Source organism: Abramis brama (assembly GCF_963993115.1).
Source record: "Abramis brama genome assembly, chromosome: 6".
Taxonomy (NCBI): domain Eukaryota; kingdom Metazoa; phylum Chordata; class Actinopteri; order Cypriniformes; family Leuciscidae; genus Abramis; species Abramis brama.
The window spans coordinates 42,074,349-42,090,650 of NC_139968.1; the positions used below are offsets into that span (position 1 = coordinate 42,074,349).

At 41.8% G+C, this 16,302-nt stretch overlaps 1 protein-coding gene across 1 annotated transcript; it reads left to right on the forward strand.

Annotated features, from left to right (window-relative positions):
* The first annotated feature begins 10,408 nt into the window (after positions 1-10,408).
* LOC311085536 (uncharacterized protein) lies at positions 10,409-12,382 on the forward strand. Its single transcript, XM_084118031.1, has 4 exons — positions 10,409-10,726; positions 10,982-11,281; positions 11,465-11,773; positions 11,997-12,382. Exons 1-4 carry the CDS (start codon positions 10,441-10,443, stop codon positions 12,341-12,343), a joined length of 1,242 nt encoding a protein of 413 aa, XP_083974157.1. The 5' UTR covers positions 10,409-10,440; the 3' UTR covers positions 12,344-12,382.
* Positions 12,383-16,302: the final 3,920 nt, after the last annotated feature.

The following is a 16,302-nucleotide window of genomic DNA, read 5'->3' on the forward strand; positions in this document are numbered from 1 at the left end:
AGCCAATATGCGAGTGGGCGTGAACGAGGAGTGGTTTACACCTTAGAATACAATGTCCCACCCACTCTGCATAATGACTCTGCATAATTAGCCATTCATTCAGGTGTGACACTGACTGAGCCACAATGCAAGAACAAAAGATATATTTAGAAGAAGACTTATATTGACCATTTAAGATTTTGCTTACATCTATCTTGTAAATATGTTTTGCTATTTTATTAAAAAGGTTACAATTACAACAACTAGATGTACCGCATGGCGGTACAAAATATGACCGCCGCTCAGGCCTGCACTGGCTTTCCACAAAAATAAATGACGTGGAGCAATTTGGCTGTATTGCATGTTTATGTATATACCTAAAAAATGTAGTAGTATGTGCATGTCTGTCTGTGTGTGTGTATATGTGTGTGTTTGTGTATGTGTGTGTCTGTGTGTGTGTGTGTGTGTGTGTCTGTGCGTGTATGTATGCGTGCGTACATGTGTGTGCGCGTGTGTGTTTGTGTGTGTGTGTGTCTGTGCATGTGGATTTGTATGGGTGTGTATGGGTGTGTGTCTGTGCATGCTTGCGTTTGTTTGTATTCCTGCATGTGTGTGTGTGTGACAGTATCATCCTAAACCAGCAACCCTTCGCTCAACACCACCATCTACAGGCCAATGAGTGTATAGTCACTAAATGTGCACATAAATGAATTTATTTTAGACCCCCCCCCCCCCCCCCATGGATGAAATTCTACAAAACTTAGCATACACCCAGAGGATGTCAAGTTAATCATACACATGAAATATGGTGCAGTTCTGAACATCTCAACTGAAGATAGGGGCGATTAAAGCAGAATAATATTGCATTTTCATTTTTTATGGGAGGGGCGCAAATCACAAATGAGTGATTATGGGCTAGGTTGATGTGGGCCCTTAAGACCAACATACCATAAAAATTTCTTCATCCTCGGTGCCACGGTTCAGGTAGTTATTTAGTAAAAACTGCATTTTTTGGGTTTGGGGGGGCCCAGCGCGGGGGGGGAGTGGCCCCCGGGGACCAAACGAAATTTTTCTGTAAAAGTCTAGTAGACCAACATACCAAATTTCATGTTCCCAGGTGTTTCGGTGTCCCTGGTATCGTTGACGAAAAATTCACGGGGGCCCCAGCGCGGGGGGGGGGGGGGGGGGGTAGTAGCCCATGGGGACCAAACGAAATTTTTCCGTAAAAGTCTAGTAGACCAACATACCATAAAAAATTATTCATCCTCGGTGCCACGGTTCAGGTAGTTATTTAGGAAAAACTGCATTTTTTGGGTTTGGGGGGGCCCAGCGCGGGGGGGAGTGGCTTCCGGGGACCAAACGAAATTTTTCCATAAAAGTCTAGTGGGGCTACATGCCCACCAAATTTCATGTTCCCCGGTGTTTCGGTGTCCCTGGTATCGTTGACGAAAAATTCACGGGGGGCCCAGCGCGGGGGGGGAGTGGCCCCCGGGGACCAAACGAAATTTTTCCGTAAAAGTCTAGTAGACCAACATACCATAAAAAATTATTCATCCTCGGTGCCACGGTTCAGGTAGTTATTTAGGAAAAACTGCATTTTTTGGGTTTGGGGGGGCCCAGCGCGGGGGGGAGTGGCTTCCGGGGACCAAACGAAATTTTTCCATAAAAGTCTAGTGGGGCTACATGCCCACCAAATTTCATGTTCCCCGGTGTTTCGGTGTCCCTGGTATCGTTGACGAAAAATTCACGGGGTCCCCAGCGCGGGGGGGGGAGTGGCCCCCGGGGACCAAACGAAATTTTTCCGTAGAATTCTAGTGGGGCTACATGCCCACCAAATTTCATGTTCCCCGGTGTTTCGGTGTCCCTGGTATCGTTGACGAAAAATTCACGGGGGCCCCAGCGCGGGGGGGGAGTGGCCCCCGGGGACCAAACGAAATTTTTCCGTAAAAGTCTAGTAGACCAACATACCATAAAAATTTCTTCATCCTCGGTGCCACGGTTCAGGTAGTTATTTAGGAAAAACTGCATTTTTTGGGTTTGGGGGGGCACAGCGCGGGGGGGGAGTGGCCCCCGGGGACCAAACGAAATTTTTCTGTAAAAGTCTAGTAGACCAACATACCATAAAAATTTCTTCATCCTCGGTGCCACGGTTCAGGTAGTTATTTAGGAAAAACTGCATTTTTTGGGTTTGGGGGGCCCCAGCGCGGGGGGGGAGTGGCCCCCGGGGACCAAACGAAATTTTTCCGTAAAAGTCTTGTGGGGATACATGCCCACCAAATTTCATGTTCCCCGGTGTTTCGGTGTCCCTGGTATCGTTGACGAAAAATTCACGGGGGCCCCAGCGCGGGGGGGGGGGGAGTGGCCCCCGGGGACCAAACAAAATTTTTCCGTAAAAGTCTAGTAGACCAACATACCATAAAAATTTCTTCATCCTCGGTGCCACGGTTCAGGTAGTTATTTAGTAAAAACTGCATTTTTTGGGTTTGGGGGGGCCCAGCGCGGGGGGGAGTGGCCCCCGGGGACCAAACTAAATTTTTCCGTAGAAGTTTAGTGGGGCTACATGCCCACCAAATTTCATGTTCCCCGGTGTTTCGGTGTCCCTGGTATCGTTGACGAAAAATTCAGTTAGATGATAGAAAAACAAAAAACAAAAACATTGACAATCCCTATATGACCGCTTTAGCTAGCTACGCTAGCGGCGGTCATAATAATTACAATTTCAACAATATGTCAAGTGTACTCTTTCTTTGTAAAAAAAAAAACGATTATAGGCCTACATTTTATCTATGTATTCATATTTCAGTCGATTTTTACTCATCTCAGTATAGCAATACAGTTTGCTAAAACATCATCATTCATTCACACACGCGATTTAAATTTAACTTCTGGCAAAGATGAAGTTGACGATAGGCTATTGACTCGCGATCTTCGCAGTAGGCTAGTGTTTTGGATGGTTTTGTTTAGAACCAGCTTTCTGTAAATATATTTCAAATTTTTTAGACATGTGAGGCGAGTAGGCTACGGTCTGGTTCATGATGATCTCCAGTTCAGACCTTATGTTGTGATTGCTAGCCTATATTTACTTTAAATCCAGGACATTTGTTAATGAAAAAATTATTAAAAGTAAGATACAATTGATACAAAACGAAATTCGTTTTAAAGAAAGGATTTGTACTTTCTGTTTTGAGGTCTCTGTGAAAGTTTGAAAGTCTTTTTAGTGCTTTTTTTAGAGCGCTCGCGTCCATAATGGAGAACTGTCACGTAATATTGTTTTTTCCTCATAAATGCGAACACGAAAAATAAAAGACAAAAGACTTTTAAGTAAAACTTACTCCGAAATTGTGTTCTCGGCGGAATTCGCTCTTCAAAATGCTGCCGTTCGTCGTCTGAGTCACAATCTTCCTCTGAGGAAAAGGTGCATTCTTCCTCGCTGTCCAGAATCATCTGAAGGGCGTCTTTATTACCGGAGAAGCGTGTCATACTCAAAACGCGATGAACTATCAGTAAGTCTGATGAAGAAACTTTTTATGGCATTGATCGGGGGGGCGTATGCGATGCATACTAGATCACCTAACTATTTACATGTGAATCGCGCCGGGGGCGGGGCGGCCGCAGCTTATTATAGAGATAATGAGGCAGAAGGAAAAACGGTACCTCTCCTTGCTTTCAAACGGATTACATGAGTTGAAAAAATTTGTTTTTTTATATAAATTACTTCATTTAAAAGAAGAGATTTCAAGCTTCATAAAGACATATCTCACGTGCCTGTGTGAGAAGTATTCGCTGAGTTATGATTTATTTTCGGATGCATTTCAGAATGGACTACACGGACAGAGAGAAGGCAGAACTCGCTTCGTGTTTATTTTTCTTTATTTGGCGAAAAGCACAACACTTTGTTTTTATTGTGAGTATACACAAAAATAATACACATTTAACAGAATCGATTGATGTATGAAACTCCTATGGAAAATCAAAGTCAACAGGGTATTTATGAGTTTCTTTTACACTGATAAAAAAAAAAGCGAGCTGGTATCGCCGGCGATACCGCCGACCTCAGGGGGTTAAATACAATTGAGACACTTCATACCCCGCCCCCTCTCCAGGATGCAGAGGTTCAACTCCACCCCATTCGGCCATTTTTGTAGTTTGATAGCAGAGATACTATTATCTAGCGGCACAGTAACGTTTTATTCACATGTTATTAACAAAATGTCAACAATGGAAGACTTGTCCAGCCAGCCTTACATGTTCGAGCCAGAGTCGGAGCCGGAGCGAGATGAAAATGAAGAAGACGAACCTGCAGAACAACGTCTTTATAAAGATGTATCGCAATGGTGTGTTACTGTATTTACACATGAAACTTTGGTCTTCCGACCTTTTACCACCGTGTCGATTTATTTTGATTAATATGTGCGAGGGAGAGAGAGCAAGAGAGCGTCTAGTTTGGAGACGGTGTCTTGTTTACACTTTCGCCTGGCTCAGAAGAGAGAGAGAGTGCACGCGCGCGCGACCGGGGTCTCTCTCTCTGCTCGTTCTTTCAGTTAAACATGCGCCTTGTCTTATTTTTTACAGTCTATGGTCACAAGCGCGGCAGTTCGGTGTACATTAGTCGGTGTAATGAAGCGTGTGGGTTACTACATCCAACAACCAAACATTTTAACTTACCCTCTCGTAACTTCTGCGTCCTTTAGCTTGGACTACAAAATTGCAGCGAGAAAATGGCGGATTGCTCGAAGTGGTGGGCCGGAAGTCAATGTCCTTATTTGGTAGTTCCGCTGCAAATACTGTGACGTAATAGTTCAAAAAACGTCATAGAGAACAGAAAAATCGGAACAGGTTGAAAAATATGACCAAAACAGAATATAAAGATATCAACGAAGCACCTGAAGAGAATAATTTCAAATTTTCTGTACTTCTAAACCCTCCAAATATACAACAAAATGCATTTAAGGGCTAAAAAAGTGGATTTAGCATGATATGTCCCCTTTAAAAGCAATTGTGTGTAACTGTATTTAACTGGTTATAAAATGTAAAATATCAGCAGAGGAGCTGTGAAAGACCAGACGAGACTCTCTTGTTCTTTATCCTGTATTACAGGCATCAGTTATTCTGTCATAGATCGACAGTTCATCCAACTCAGTGGATCAGAGGATTTATCTTTTTGGAGACACTTGGTTCACTGAAATATTTTGACTCAATCTTTTGAGTCAAACTGAACTTACTCCCAGACGCGTTTCTGAAACCAGCTTATCTCCAGTAAGCAAGGTTTGGTTTAATCAACCAAGAGTTCAGGGTATGTTTGACCGTAGGATAACCTTGCCCCCCAAACAAACAGCCTGAAGACAGTTACAGGAGAGAGCAGAGCCAAACACTCACACTCGGCTTATATACGAGCAGGGGTTAAATTGGGATTTATGTGGAGGGGCTCTTCAATGATCTTTGTATTGCACCGGATTACTGTTCTCACTAAACAAAATTGATGCTTATTTTGATGACTGATTCGCTCATTATATTCATGAATGAGGCAGTTGATTCGCTATTTTTGTTCATAGATGAACAAGATGTTTCAGTTCATTCACGAATGAGAGCTCTCTCTTGTTCAGAATCAAATCACAGCGAAGGGTGTAGTCGTTCAGTACTTTCAACCAATCATATGCTCTGTTACAGCTCACACTCGAACACTATTGGGCCCTGGGTCTCAATCAGCTCCCTAACTTCCTAGATCGTGAATCAGTATATCGTGACATGAATGTGGCCGACTCCCTGATCAGTGCCCTACTGCAGTGGTTCCCAAACCTGTCCTGCCGGCACCCCAACACTGCACATTTTCTTTGTCTCCCTAATCAAACACACCTGATTCAACTCATCAGCTCATTAACCCATGTGATAATGAGCTGATGAGTTGAATCAGGTGTGTTTGATTAGGGAGACAAAGAAAACGTGCAGTGTTGGGGTGCCGGCAGGACAGGTTTGGGAACCACTGCCCTACTGAACTAGGGAACTGATTGAGACGCACGCAGGGAGATTAGTGAACGACAAATTATGAGTCAATTAACGAGATCGTTTACATAAAACGTTTATTAAAAAGGCAGATTTGTTCACTAACGTAACATCACTATCTAACATTAAATTAAAATGAAATATTTTTTCAAACGTACACTCTCTCTCACAATTGTAGCATGTCAATCACTTTTAATGTACGATCTAACGGAGTCACTTCTCTGGATAGCACCAGCCAGCGAGAGGCTATGCTGTTTCAGTTAAGCAAAAGCACACCGACTCAGGTAACGTTAAGCTGATAAAATGGCATTGGTTGTTGTTGTGCTTACCTTTGCATGAATTTCAAGATGATTCCCTTGCAAATGTCGCTTTAGATTTGTTGTGTTTTTACCAGCGATTTCCACTCCACACGGTTTACACAATTGTTTGTCTTTGCATCAAACGTGAAGTTGACCCATATATCTTCTCTTATTTTTCTCCCAGCTGTTGGCATTTCATTATAGTTTAAGTCAGACAGACAACCAATGTATGCAAGACGATGTCATGTACTCGCGTCCAGATGGATCAGTTACTTTTCAAATGTGCGTCTTACCGCACCACGCATGCACCAAGATTTATTCTGATTGAACCTTGTCCAAACGTCCCTCACTCACATTTTCGTCTCGTTTTTATTAGTTAACGAAAATGTCAGTATAGTTTAATTATAGTTTTCGTCTTAATCACTTAATTTTGATTTAGTTATTGTCGCGTTTTCGTCAGTGAAAACTTTACAAACCCAAAAATTAAAATTAACAAACTGAAAATTAACAAACCACCTCTCAAAATGCTTGCTATGGATGCGAAAAACGCAGAAAAAAGATTTTTTTGTGACGGACGAAAGTTTCGGAGTTAGTGTGTAAACGTTATTGGCACAACCTGAGGTTGAATTTATTTTTTAATGTGCAAATATTTCCCTTGCCGTAATACACTGAACAAAATTATAAACAACACTTTTGTTCTTGCCCCCATTTTTCATGAGCTGAACTCAAACTCTTAAGACTTTTTCTATGTACATAAAATGCCTATTTTGAACAGGACCTGAACAGGGGCCGGTTTCACAAAGCTATTTTAGACCGGTCTATAGTGTTAGACAAGTCTAAAATTTGCTCATAGACTAGTCTAATGCAAGTTAGACTGTTTCACAAAAATAAAGACTGACTTAATTTAGACCAAAAAATTTAGACACCTTACCCCCAGGCTAGGTCTAAGACTCTATGTTACCTTGGCAACCAGCAGTAACAATCAGTTACATTACAAACTGCCAAAAGAAAAGGGAAAATGGCTCATAATTTAAACATTTCTTATTGTTACTACATTCCCAAGTAAAATGTCCTTGTAACTGTTAGGGCCGTTACAAAGTCAACGCGAGCAACGATCGACGCGCTCCCTTTCACCGTGACTGCTCAAACAGGGGGTAACGTTAATAGAGTCATAGCTCTGAATGCCCGTCTATTTCGCTTCAAACGCTCGCTTTATACGCGCGTCCTATTCGCTTTGGACGCGCGAATGGATTCAAAATGTTCAAGCGTCGAACTAGATGCGATAGACGCGAATTTGACGCTCTATTCGCGTTTGGTGTGAACGCTGCATAATAACAGGCTGCGAAGTCAAGATTGCAATGCTGGAATGTGTGTGTGTGTCAGAGAGAGAGAGAGAGGCACGGGCGCGATCGAACAGTGGAAACATAAAAACATACTCCGTCATTTATACTCCTCCAACAAACACATATTTTCCGCTGGGGTAAACTGCACTGAGCGGTTGAATGCGCTTTCTCGATCCGCCATGTTTTTTGTTTTGAAAAGTGTCTTATTTTACCCAGAATGCATTGCAGTGTAGTCCTACTTAAGATAGTCAGAGTCTTCAGTGCTTTGTGCAACGGTCTGATTTAGATGTCTATCTGAAGTCTGACTATCTACTATATCTAAGCCATAGTCAAAGTCTATCTTTGTGAAACCGGCCCCAGGACCTGGAACACTCTGTTGTATATGCCGATCCAGAGCATCCTAAACATGCTCAATGGGGGACATGTCCGGTGAGTATGCTGGCCATGCAAGAACTGGGATGTTTTCAGCTTCCAGTAATTGTGTACAGATCCTTGCAACATGGGGCCTGGCATTATCATGCTGCAACATGAGGTGATGTTCGAGGATGAATGGTACAACAATGGGCCTCAGGATCTCATCACGGTATCTCTGTGCATTCAAAATGCCATCAATAAAATGGTCCTGTGTTCGTTGTCCATAACATACGCCTGCCCATACCATAACCGCACCGCCACCATGGGCCACTCGATCCACAACAATGACATCAGCAAACAGCTCACCCACACAACGCCATACTGTACAGTGAAAACTGGGATTCATCCGTGAAGAGAACACCTCTCCAAAGTGCCAGTCGCCATTGAATATGAGCATTTGCCCACTCAAGTGGATTACGACGACGAACTGCAGTCAGTTCGAGTCCCCGATGAGGATGACGAGCATGCAGATGAGCTTCCCTGAAACGCTTTCTGACAGGTTGTGCAGAAATTCTTTGGTTATGCAAACCAATTGTTGCAGCAGCAACATGTTTGTGGGTGGCTGGTCTCAGTCGATCTTGGAGGTGAAGATGCTGGATGTGGAGGTCCTGGGCTGGTGTGATTACACGTGGTCTGCGGTTGTGAGGCCGGTTGGATGTACTGCCAAGTTCTCTGAAACGCCTTTAGAGACGGCTTATGGTAGAGAAATGAACATTCAATTCACAGGCAACAGCTCTGGTGGACATTCCTGCAGTCAGCATGCCAATTGCACGGCCTCAAAACTTGCGACATCTGTGGCATTGTGCTGTGTGTTAAGACTAGAGTGGCCTTTTATTGTGGCCAGCCTAAGGCACACCCGTGCAATGATCATGCTGTCTAATCTTGATATGCCACACCTGTGAGGTGGATGGATTATCTCAGCATAGGAGAAGTGCTCACTAACAGATTTGTGAACAATATTTGAGAGAAATAGGCCTTTTGTGTACATAGAAAAAGTCTTAGATCTTTGAGTTCAGCTCATGAAAAATGGAGGCAAAAACAAAAGTGTTGCGTTTATAATTTTGGTCAGTGTATATGGGAACGATTTATCCATTATGTTCTTGAATCACAACAGCCTCTATGCCTACTAGGCTCGCATGTGCAGTCACTTTAGTCGATGCTTTGTTGTTAAAGTAAACTTCTGCTTTCCTCTGGTTCTCTGGCCTCAACCACAGCCTGAACCCTTTCAGCGGTCGGGCCAAAACGGCATCTCGCTGCTGCAATCTACAATCAAAAGCCAGAGATTTAGTTATAAACTCAACCATTTCTTATATTTTTTCAAGACCAAATCTTACATGCAAATCTTAAGTCTTATTTGGTTTCAACTGAATAAATCAGATTTACAGGCTACTGTTCTTATTAGCAACATGGCAAAGATGATGAAAGTCATACACTGAAAGTATAGCGCAAGCAGCTCGTTTTGTGAGTCAAAGTGAAACCTGCTGTGGTCTGATTTACCTACATCTAATGTGGTTTGACCTGTTTGTGGACAAACAGCTTCAACATCAGTGTCTATTATTGAGTGTTTGTGGGTGAAGCGTTTCTTCTTTAACTCTCCTGCTTAAATTAACCAAATAGTCTGACTTTCACTCCATACAAAACATTGTTACAGTTAAATAAAATGAATCCAATTACGAAATCAAACATTATCATCATCATACATCATTGACGATTTTTAAAGATTGACATCTGAACATCACCATTAGATACAAACGTCTAATCTAATATTTCACTGACTTCCTGTTTTACAGGAAATGGTTTTGAGAATAAACTGTGACGAAGGTTCAGTCTTTATAAGGAGGATCACAAACACACTCAGCATCAGTTCAGTCGTGTTTCAGAGTGTTTTCAGACATTTTAAGAGTTACTATCGTGGGCTTTTCAGTGAACCGATGAAGAAAATGTTTCTCAAATTAGTTTTGCTCTGTTTGTGGCGTCTGGATGGTGAGTTTTAAATGTGTTTTTATGACTTCAGTTGTTTCTGTTCTGATACAATGTGATAAATTACTGATTAAATTAGTTCGAGAGGATCAACATTCACTGTAAATAGTGTAACTGTGATTTTACTGTCAGATCAAGTTGGAATTCAGCTCTAAACTTGGTTATTATGGATTGATTAAATAAAAAATATATATAAATATGAAGCTCAGATACTAGAACAGCATTAGTTTTAGTGTGACGTTAAACATTAAAGTAAAAGTGTATTTTTTTAGTTATTGTTCCATATGTAAATCTTTTTCAAATGATTAAAAGTATTTTAGTGAAGCTTCATCAAACCAACATCAAGTGATTTTAAAACTTTAATCTGTGAAAAACTCTGTTCTTCAGGAGTGTTTGGTGATGATGAAGTGAAGTTTGTGTCAGTGATGGAGGGAGATTCAGTCTCTCTAAACTCTGATCTTACTGAAATGAAGGATGATGATGTGATTCAGTGGAGGTTTGGAGATGAAGACACTGTAATAGCTGAAATCAATAAACGGGCCGACAGAATCACTGTATATGATGATGTTCTTGATTGGAGATTCAGAGACAGACTGAAGCTGGACAAACAAACTGGATCTCTGACCATCACAAACACCAGAGCTGAACATACTGGATTTTATAAACTAAAGATCAACAGTGAGATCAAGAATTTCTTTCTCATTGTCTTTGGTGAGTTAAATATTTGTCTCACTTGTTTTTTGTTGTTGTTTTTTTTTTAATCAGCACAAAGATACCATTAATAATACAAACTCCATTTTGCTTTTGGCGTTTAATGATGATATTCATTTAAAACTAAAATTTCAGACTATTTACTTTAATAAATCATTAACTGGTCTTAATCTGTGACGAACCCTGTGTGTGTGTGTGTGTGTGTGTGTGTGTGTGTGTGTGTGTGTGTGTGTGTGTGTGTGTGTGATGATTCAGTTCTGAAGGCAGTGAAGGAGGGAGATTCAGTCTCTATAAACTCTGATCTTACTGAAATGAAGGATGATGATGTGATTCAGTGGAGGTTTGAAGATGAATACACTTTAATAGCTGAAATCAATAAACGGGCCGACAGAATCACTGTATATGATGATGTTCTTGATGGGAGATTCAGAGACAGACTGAAGCTGGACAAACAAACTGGATCTCTGACCATCACAAACACCAGAGCTGAACATGCTGGAGGTTACTATCTACAGATCAACAGTGTGATCAAGAGTTTCATTCTTGCTGTCATTGGTGAGTTCAAAAATGTTTACACCTGTTTTTAATACAAAAAATCAAATGAATTCATACACGATTTTGTTTTTGTTATTTATATTGTTTATTTCTAATGTAAATTTTAAATAACCAATAAAAAGTTATTTAACATTATTAATCTTTGCAAACCCTGTTTTTGTTTGTTCTCTGTGTGTTTGACAGATGAAGTGAAGTCAGTGTCAGTGATGGAGGGAGATTCAGTCTCTCTAAACTCTGATCTTACTGAAATGAAGGATTATACTGTGATTCAGTGGAGGTTTGGAGATGAATACACTGTAATAGCTGAAATCAATAAACGGGTCGACAGATTCACTGTATATGATGATGTTCTTGATGGGAGATTCAGAGACAGACTTAAGCTGGACAATCAAACTGGATCTCTGACCATCACCAACACCACAGCTGAACATGCTGGATTTTATAGACTACAGATCAACAGGGTTTTCAAGCCTTTTACTCTCTTTGTCTTTGGTGAGTTAAATACTTTTAACCCCTATTTTATGTTTTAATCAGGACAAATATACAATTAATAATTCAAACCTCATTTTGCTTTTGGTGTTTAATGATGATATTCATTTCAAATTTAAATTTCAAACTATTTACTATGATTAACTGATCGTCTTAATCTGTGACGAACTCTGTGTGTGTGTGTGTGTGTGTGTGTGTGTGTGTGTGTGTTTGTTTGGTGACTCAGTCCTGAAGTCAGTGAAGGAGGGAGATTCAGTCTCTCTAAACTCTGATCTTACTGAAATGAAGGATGATGATGTGATTCAGTGGTGGTTTGGAGATGAAAACACTGTAATAGCAGAAATCAATGTAACGGCCGACAGAATCACTGTATATGATGATGTTCTTGATGGGAGATTCAGAGACAGACTGAAGCTGGACAATCAAACTGGATCTCTGACCATCACAAACACTGCAACTGAACATGAAGGAGTTTATGTGCTACAGATCAACCATGAGAGAAAGAGATTCATTCTTGCTGTCATTGGTGAGTTGAAAAACGTTTATACCTGTTTTTTTATTAAAAAAATGTAAATGAATTCATACACGATTTTTTTAAAATGTGTTGCCAGTAAAAAAAAAAAAAAAAATCAATTGACACTGACCCACATTTTAGATTTGCTTTTTTTTTTTTTCTTTTAGTTCAATCAATTATTTACATTTTCTTTGTTAAGATCTTCAATGCTTTGAAATGAATGGTTCAACAAATAGGTGGTAATTTAGTATTACTCAACTCAAATTTCCCACTCGGGGTCACTATAATTAGTGTATACATATGGAAAGTGTATAAATTCAAAATGAATAGTTCACAAAAAATATCTTAACAGAAAAATCAGTAAAGCCTTATAAACTGTCAATTTCTCAGAATTTCCAATTTTTACGAATGTTAGGGCACACTTCCGGGATGAAACAATACACTTTAGAGGCAAACACAAACACAGTAACGGTAGTGGCACCCTACACAAACACAAAACCACTATCAGCATTTTCATCATGTGCATTCAAACACCATTTCGCACTCATGATATTATATGCATCATTCACATTTGTTATGCACACACACATTGTCAGAATGAGAGTCGTAGATCCAAATGCAAGCAAGCAGTTTATTTGCGACAGACAGAAACAGGGACAATACTCAAAACACCATGTACTGTATAGCAGGCGGGCGACCAGAATGACACAATCCCAGGGGAGTAAGAGTTACAGGAAATAAACTGCTTGCTTGCATCTGGATCTTGCATGTGTGTGTGCATAACAAATGTGAATGACACATATAATATCATGAGTGTGAAATGGTGTTTGAATGCACATGATGAAAATCTCCAAACGATCTCCAGAAGCCTGGATACACAGACGAGATCGAGGAAATAACTCACAGGAACTGGGTAAGAGAACACAAACAAGAGTGACGAACCGACACCAAGCAATAATCACTCCCGCTAGATATAGGCAGCTAACAACCAGAAGTAACTAGCTGCATCTGCGGGCTGATTAAGTGATCAGATGGTGCCTAAGCAACAAACAAGCACTACACACAGACCCCACACCCACAAACATACCAACAGATACACTAAATGAATATGTCACCGGTGCAGGCCGGGGCGGACTCGGGATGACCAGCCGCCCCTGACTCCAGACACCACCGTGAGGAGCCGACACCACAGGCACGCAACAGATGGACAAAGGAGGCGGCAAGTAATTGAATTCAAGAGTAACAATCTTTATTGAATAATAATCAACTTGAGGAAAGAATGAGCAACTCCTGTCTTCTCGGGCTATTGGACCGGAGTAGCCGCTGGAACGGTTCTCCACTGTCCTCGGGACACAATGGAGCGATAGTGGCTAGGAAGGCTTACTCCACGGCGTTGCTGCACATCTGCAGAACTCAAACGGTAAGTAACAGGTAATGTTCACTTTCTCAACAGCAGATTCTCTTATCAAGACGTGAGAGGGGAATTATAACTTTAAAACTCACTTCACAGCGTTGCTGCACATCTGCATGACTCAGACGGTAGGTGGCAGGTAAGGTTTCTTCTCTTAACAGCAGATTCTCTTAACAGGACGTGAGAGGGAAATTGTGACTTTAAAACTCACTTCACAGCGTTGCTGCACATCTGCAGGACTCAGACGGTAGGTAACAGGTAAGGTTTCTTCTCTTAACAGCAGATTCTCTTAACAGGACGTGAGAGGGAAATTGTGACTTTAAAACTCAACTTTAAAACTCACTTCACAGCGTTGCTGCACATCTGCAGGACTCAGACGGTAGGTAACAGGTAAGGTTTCTTCTCTTAACAGGACGTGAGAGGGAAATTGTGACTCTAAAACTCACTTCACAGCGTTGCTGCACATCTGCAGGACTCAGACGGTAGGTAACAGGTAAGGTTTCTTCTCTTAACAGCAGATTCTCTTAACAGGACGTGAGAGGGAAATTGTGACTTTAAAACTCAACTTTAAAACTCACTTCACAGCGTTGCTGCACATCTGCAGGACTCAGACGGTAGGTAGCAGGTAAGGTTTCTTCTCTTAACAGCAGATTCTCTTAACAGGACGTGAGAGGGAAATTGTGACTTTAAAACTCAACTTTAAAACTCACTTCACAGCGTTGCTGCACATCTGCAGGACTCAGACGGTAGGTAACAGGTAAGGTTTCTTCTCTCATCATCAAACACTTTCATCAGACATTAGCGAGAGACTCAATAGGCAGCTTTACCAGCGATGTCGTACATCTTCAGAGCTCCATCAGTAAGTATAACGGTTCAGACTTTTCCACAGCCATACGGTTCTTCACGAGACTTGTAATTTCAGAGAGAGGGAGAGGATTAACAGAAGCCTTCAATGAGGAATTACTTCACGACAATATTCGGTGGAAGAGAGGATAATACAAAGCATTACTTCACCAGTTCAGATGTATCGTTCTGGGATTTAGATGGAGACCAGAAGATCATCTCACAAGAATGAAAGCAGGCGTTGGAAGACTCTTCTCAGCATAGCACACAGCACTCGTGTTCACTACAAATCCACAGCATTAATTCGACGTGCATCAGGTAAGGCAAACAACTGCAAATCACTCACACAGTAGGGCTGATCAGAAGCCTCGCTTCATCCATGCATTTCAACGGGAATATTCAACTCTCAATTCCTCTCCAATGTATCTGAAACAGATGTCCTCCTCAACAGGAAATTTCACATTCACAGTCTTTTCTTCAAGCTTTACATTTGATTCAATGTTGAAATTAATTCACTTATCTTTCTTCCTTCCTCTTCCAGCGCAGATCCAAGCAGCAGTTTAATCCAATAGTATTCCACAAGCAGTTCTAAACGACAGACTCCGATGGCAGTTCTTCACTTACACAAATTTCCAGGATCACAACATCAAATGTAAGCACTCAAACAGGAGATCTTCTACCCCAAAACACAACGACAGAGACCCAGCCAAACAACTGATCAATTGAACACCGATTGACTTTTACCAGTTCCAACCTCGACCTCAACTCGACTTCGAATGGCTCTTTTATCCTCCTCTTGTGAAGCGGGAAGCCTGTGCAAACACCGCTCCTCTCTCCCTCGCACCTGTCGTGCATCGGCGGTAATTAGTTTGGACAATATCTCCGCTACACCCAGAACCGGAGTGAGGCGTTACACCAAAATAATTCCCCTCGGGGAACATGGAAGGAAAACAAAGGTTCCGCTTTTCCCAGCATTTTGTCACCCGTGACAAATACACAGATCGATGAACCATGACAGTACAGGAGAGCCTACCTGGCGATTGTAATCATCGATAAGGGAGTGATCCAGTATGTCCCTAGCAGGAACCCAACTTATCTCCTCCAGACCATAACCCTCCCAGTCCATCAGGTACTGAAATACGCGTCCCCTCCTTCTCGAGTCCAGAATACGATTGACCAAATAGGTGGGTTCCCCATCTACGAGTCGCGGCGGAGGGGGAACAGGGGCTGGCGGATTAATGTGTGAATGAAACACAGGCTTTAATTTGGAGACATGAAAAACGGGATGAATTCTCCTGTACGCAGGAGGGAGTTTGAGGCGGACTGCCACCGGACTAAGAATTTTGGTGACAGTGAACGGGCCAATGAATTTGGGAGCTAATTTGTTACATACTGAGTGGAGAGGAATATTCTTTGAAGAAAGCCACACTTTTTGACCCACGACGTAAACAGGACGCTTTGACAGGTGGCGATCGGTCTGAGCCTTCGTGCGCACGAGGTGGTGCCACCTCACTTGGAGTAGAGCCCGCGAGACTCTCCTCCAAGTGAGGCGGCACCTCTGGACGAATGCGTGAGCGGAGGGGACCGCGACTTCGGATTCCAGACTGGGAAAAATAGGTGGTTGGTACCCTACGCTACACTCAAATGGAGATAGGCCTGTGGATGACACTGGCAATGAGTTATGTGCGTACTCAACCCATGAAAGTTTTTGGCTCCAGGAGACGACAAAATTATCTCCAAAATTTGGAAATAAATTGGGGACCC

Coding starts and splice junctions, on each gene's coding strand:
- LOC311085536 (XM_084118031.1), top strand. CDS start 10,441: ATGGAGGGAGATTCAGTCTCTCTAAACTCTGATCTTACTGAAATGAAG. Junction 10,727..10,981: donor TTTCTTTCTCATTGTCTTTG/GTGAGTTAAATA, acceptor GTGATGATTCAG/TTCTGAAGGCAGTGAAGGAG. Junction 11,282..11,464: donor TTTCATTCTTGCTGTCATTG/GTGAGTTCAAAA, acceptor TGTGTTTGACAG/ATGAAGTGAAGTCAGTGTCA.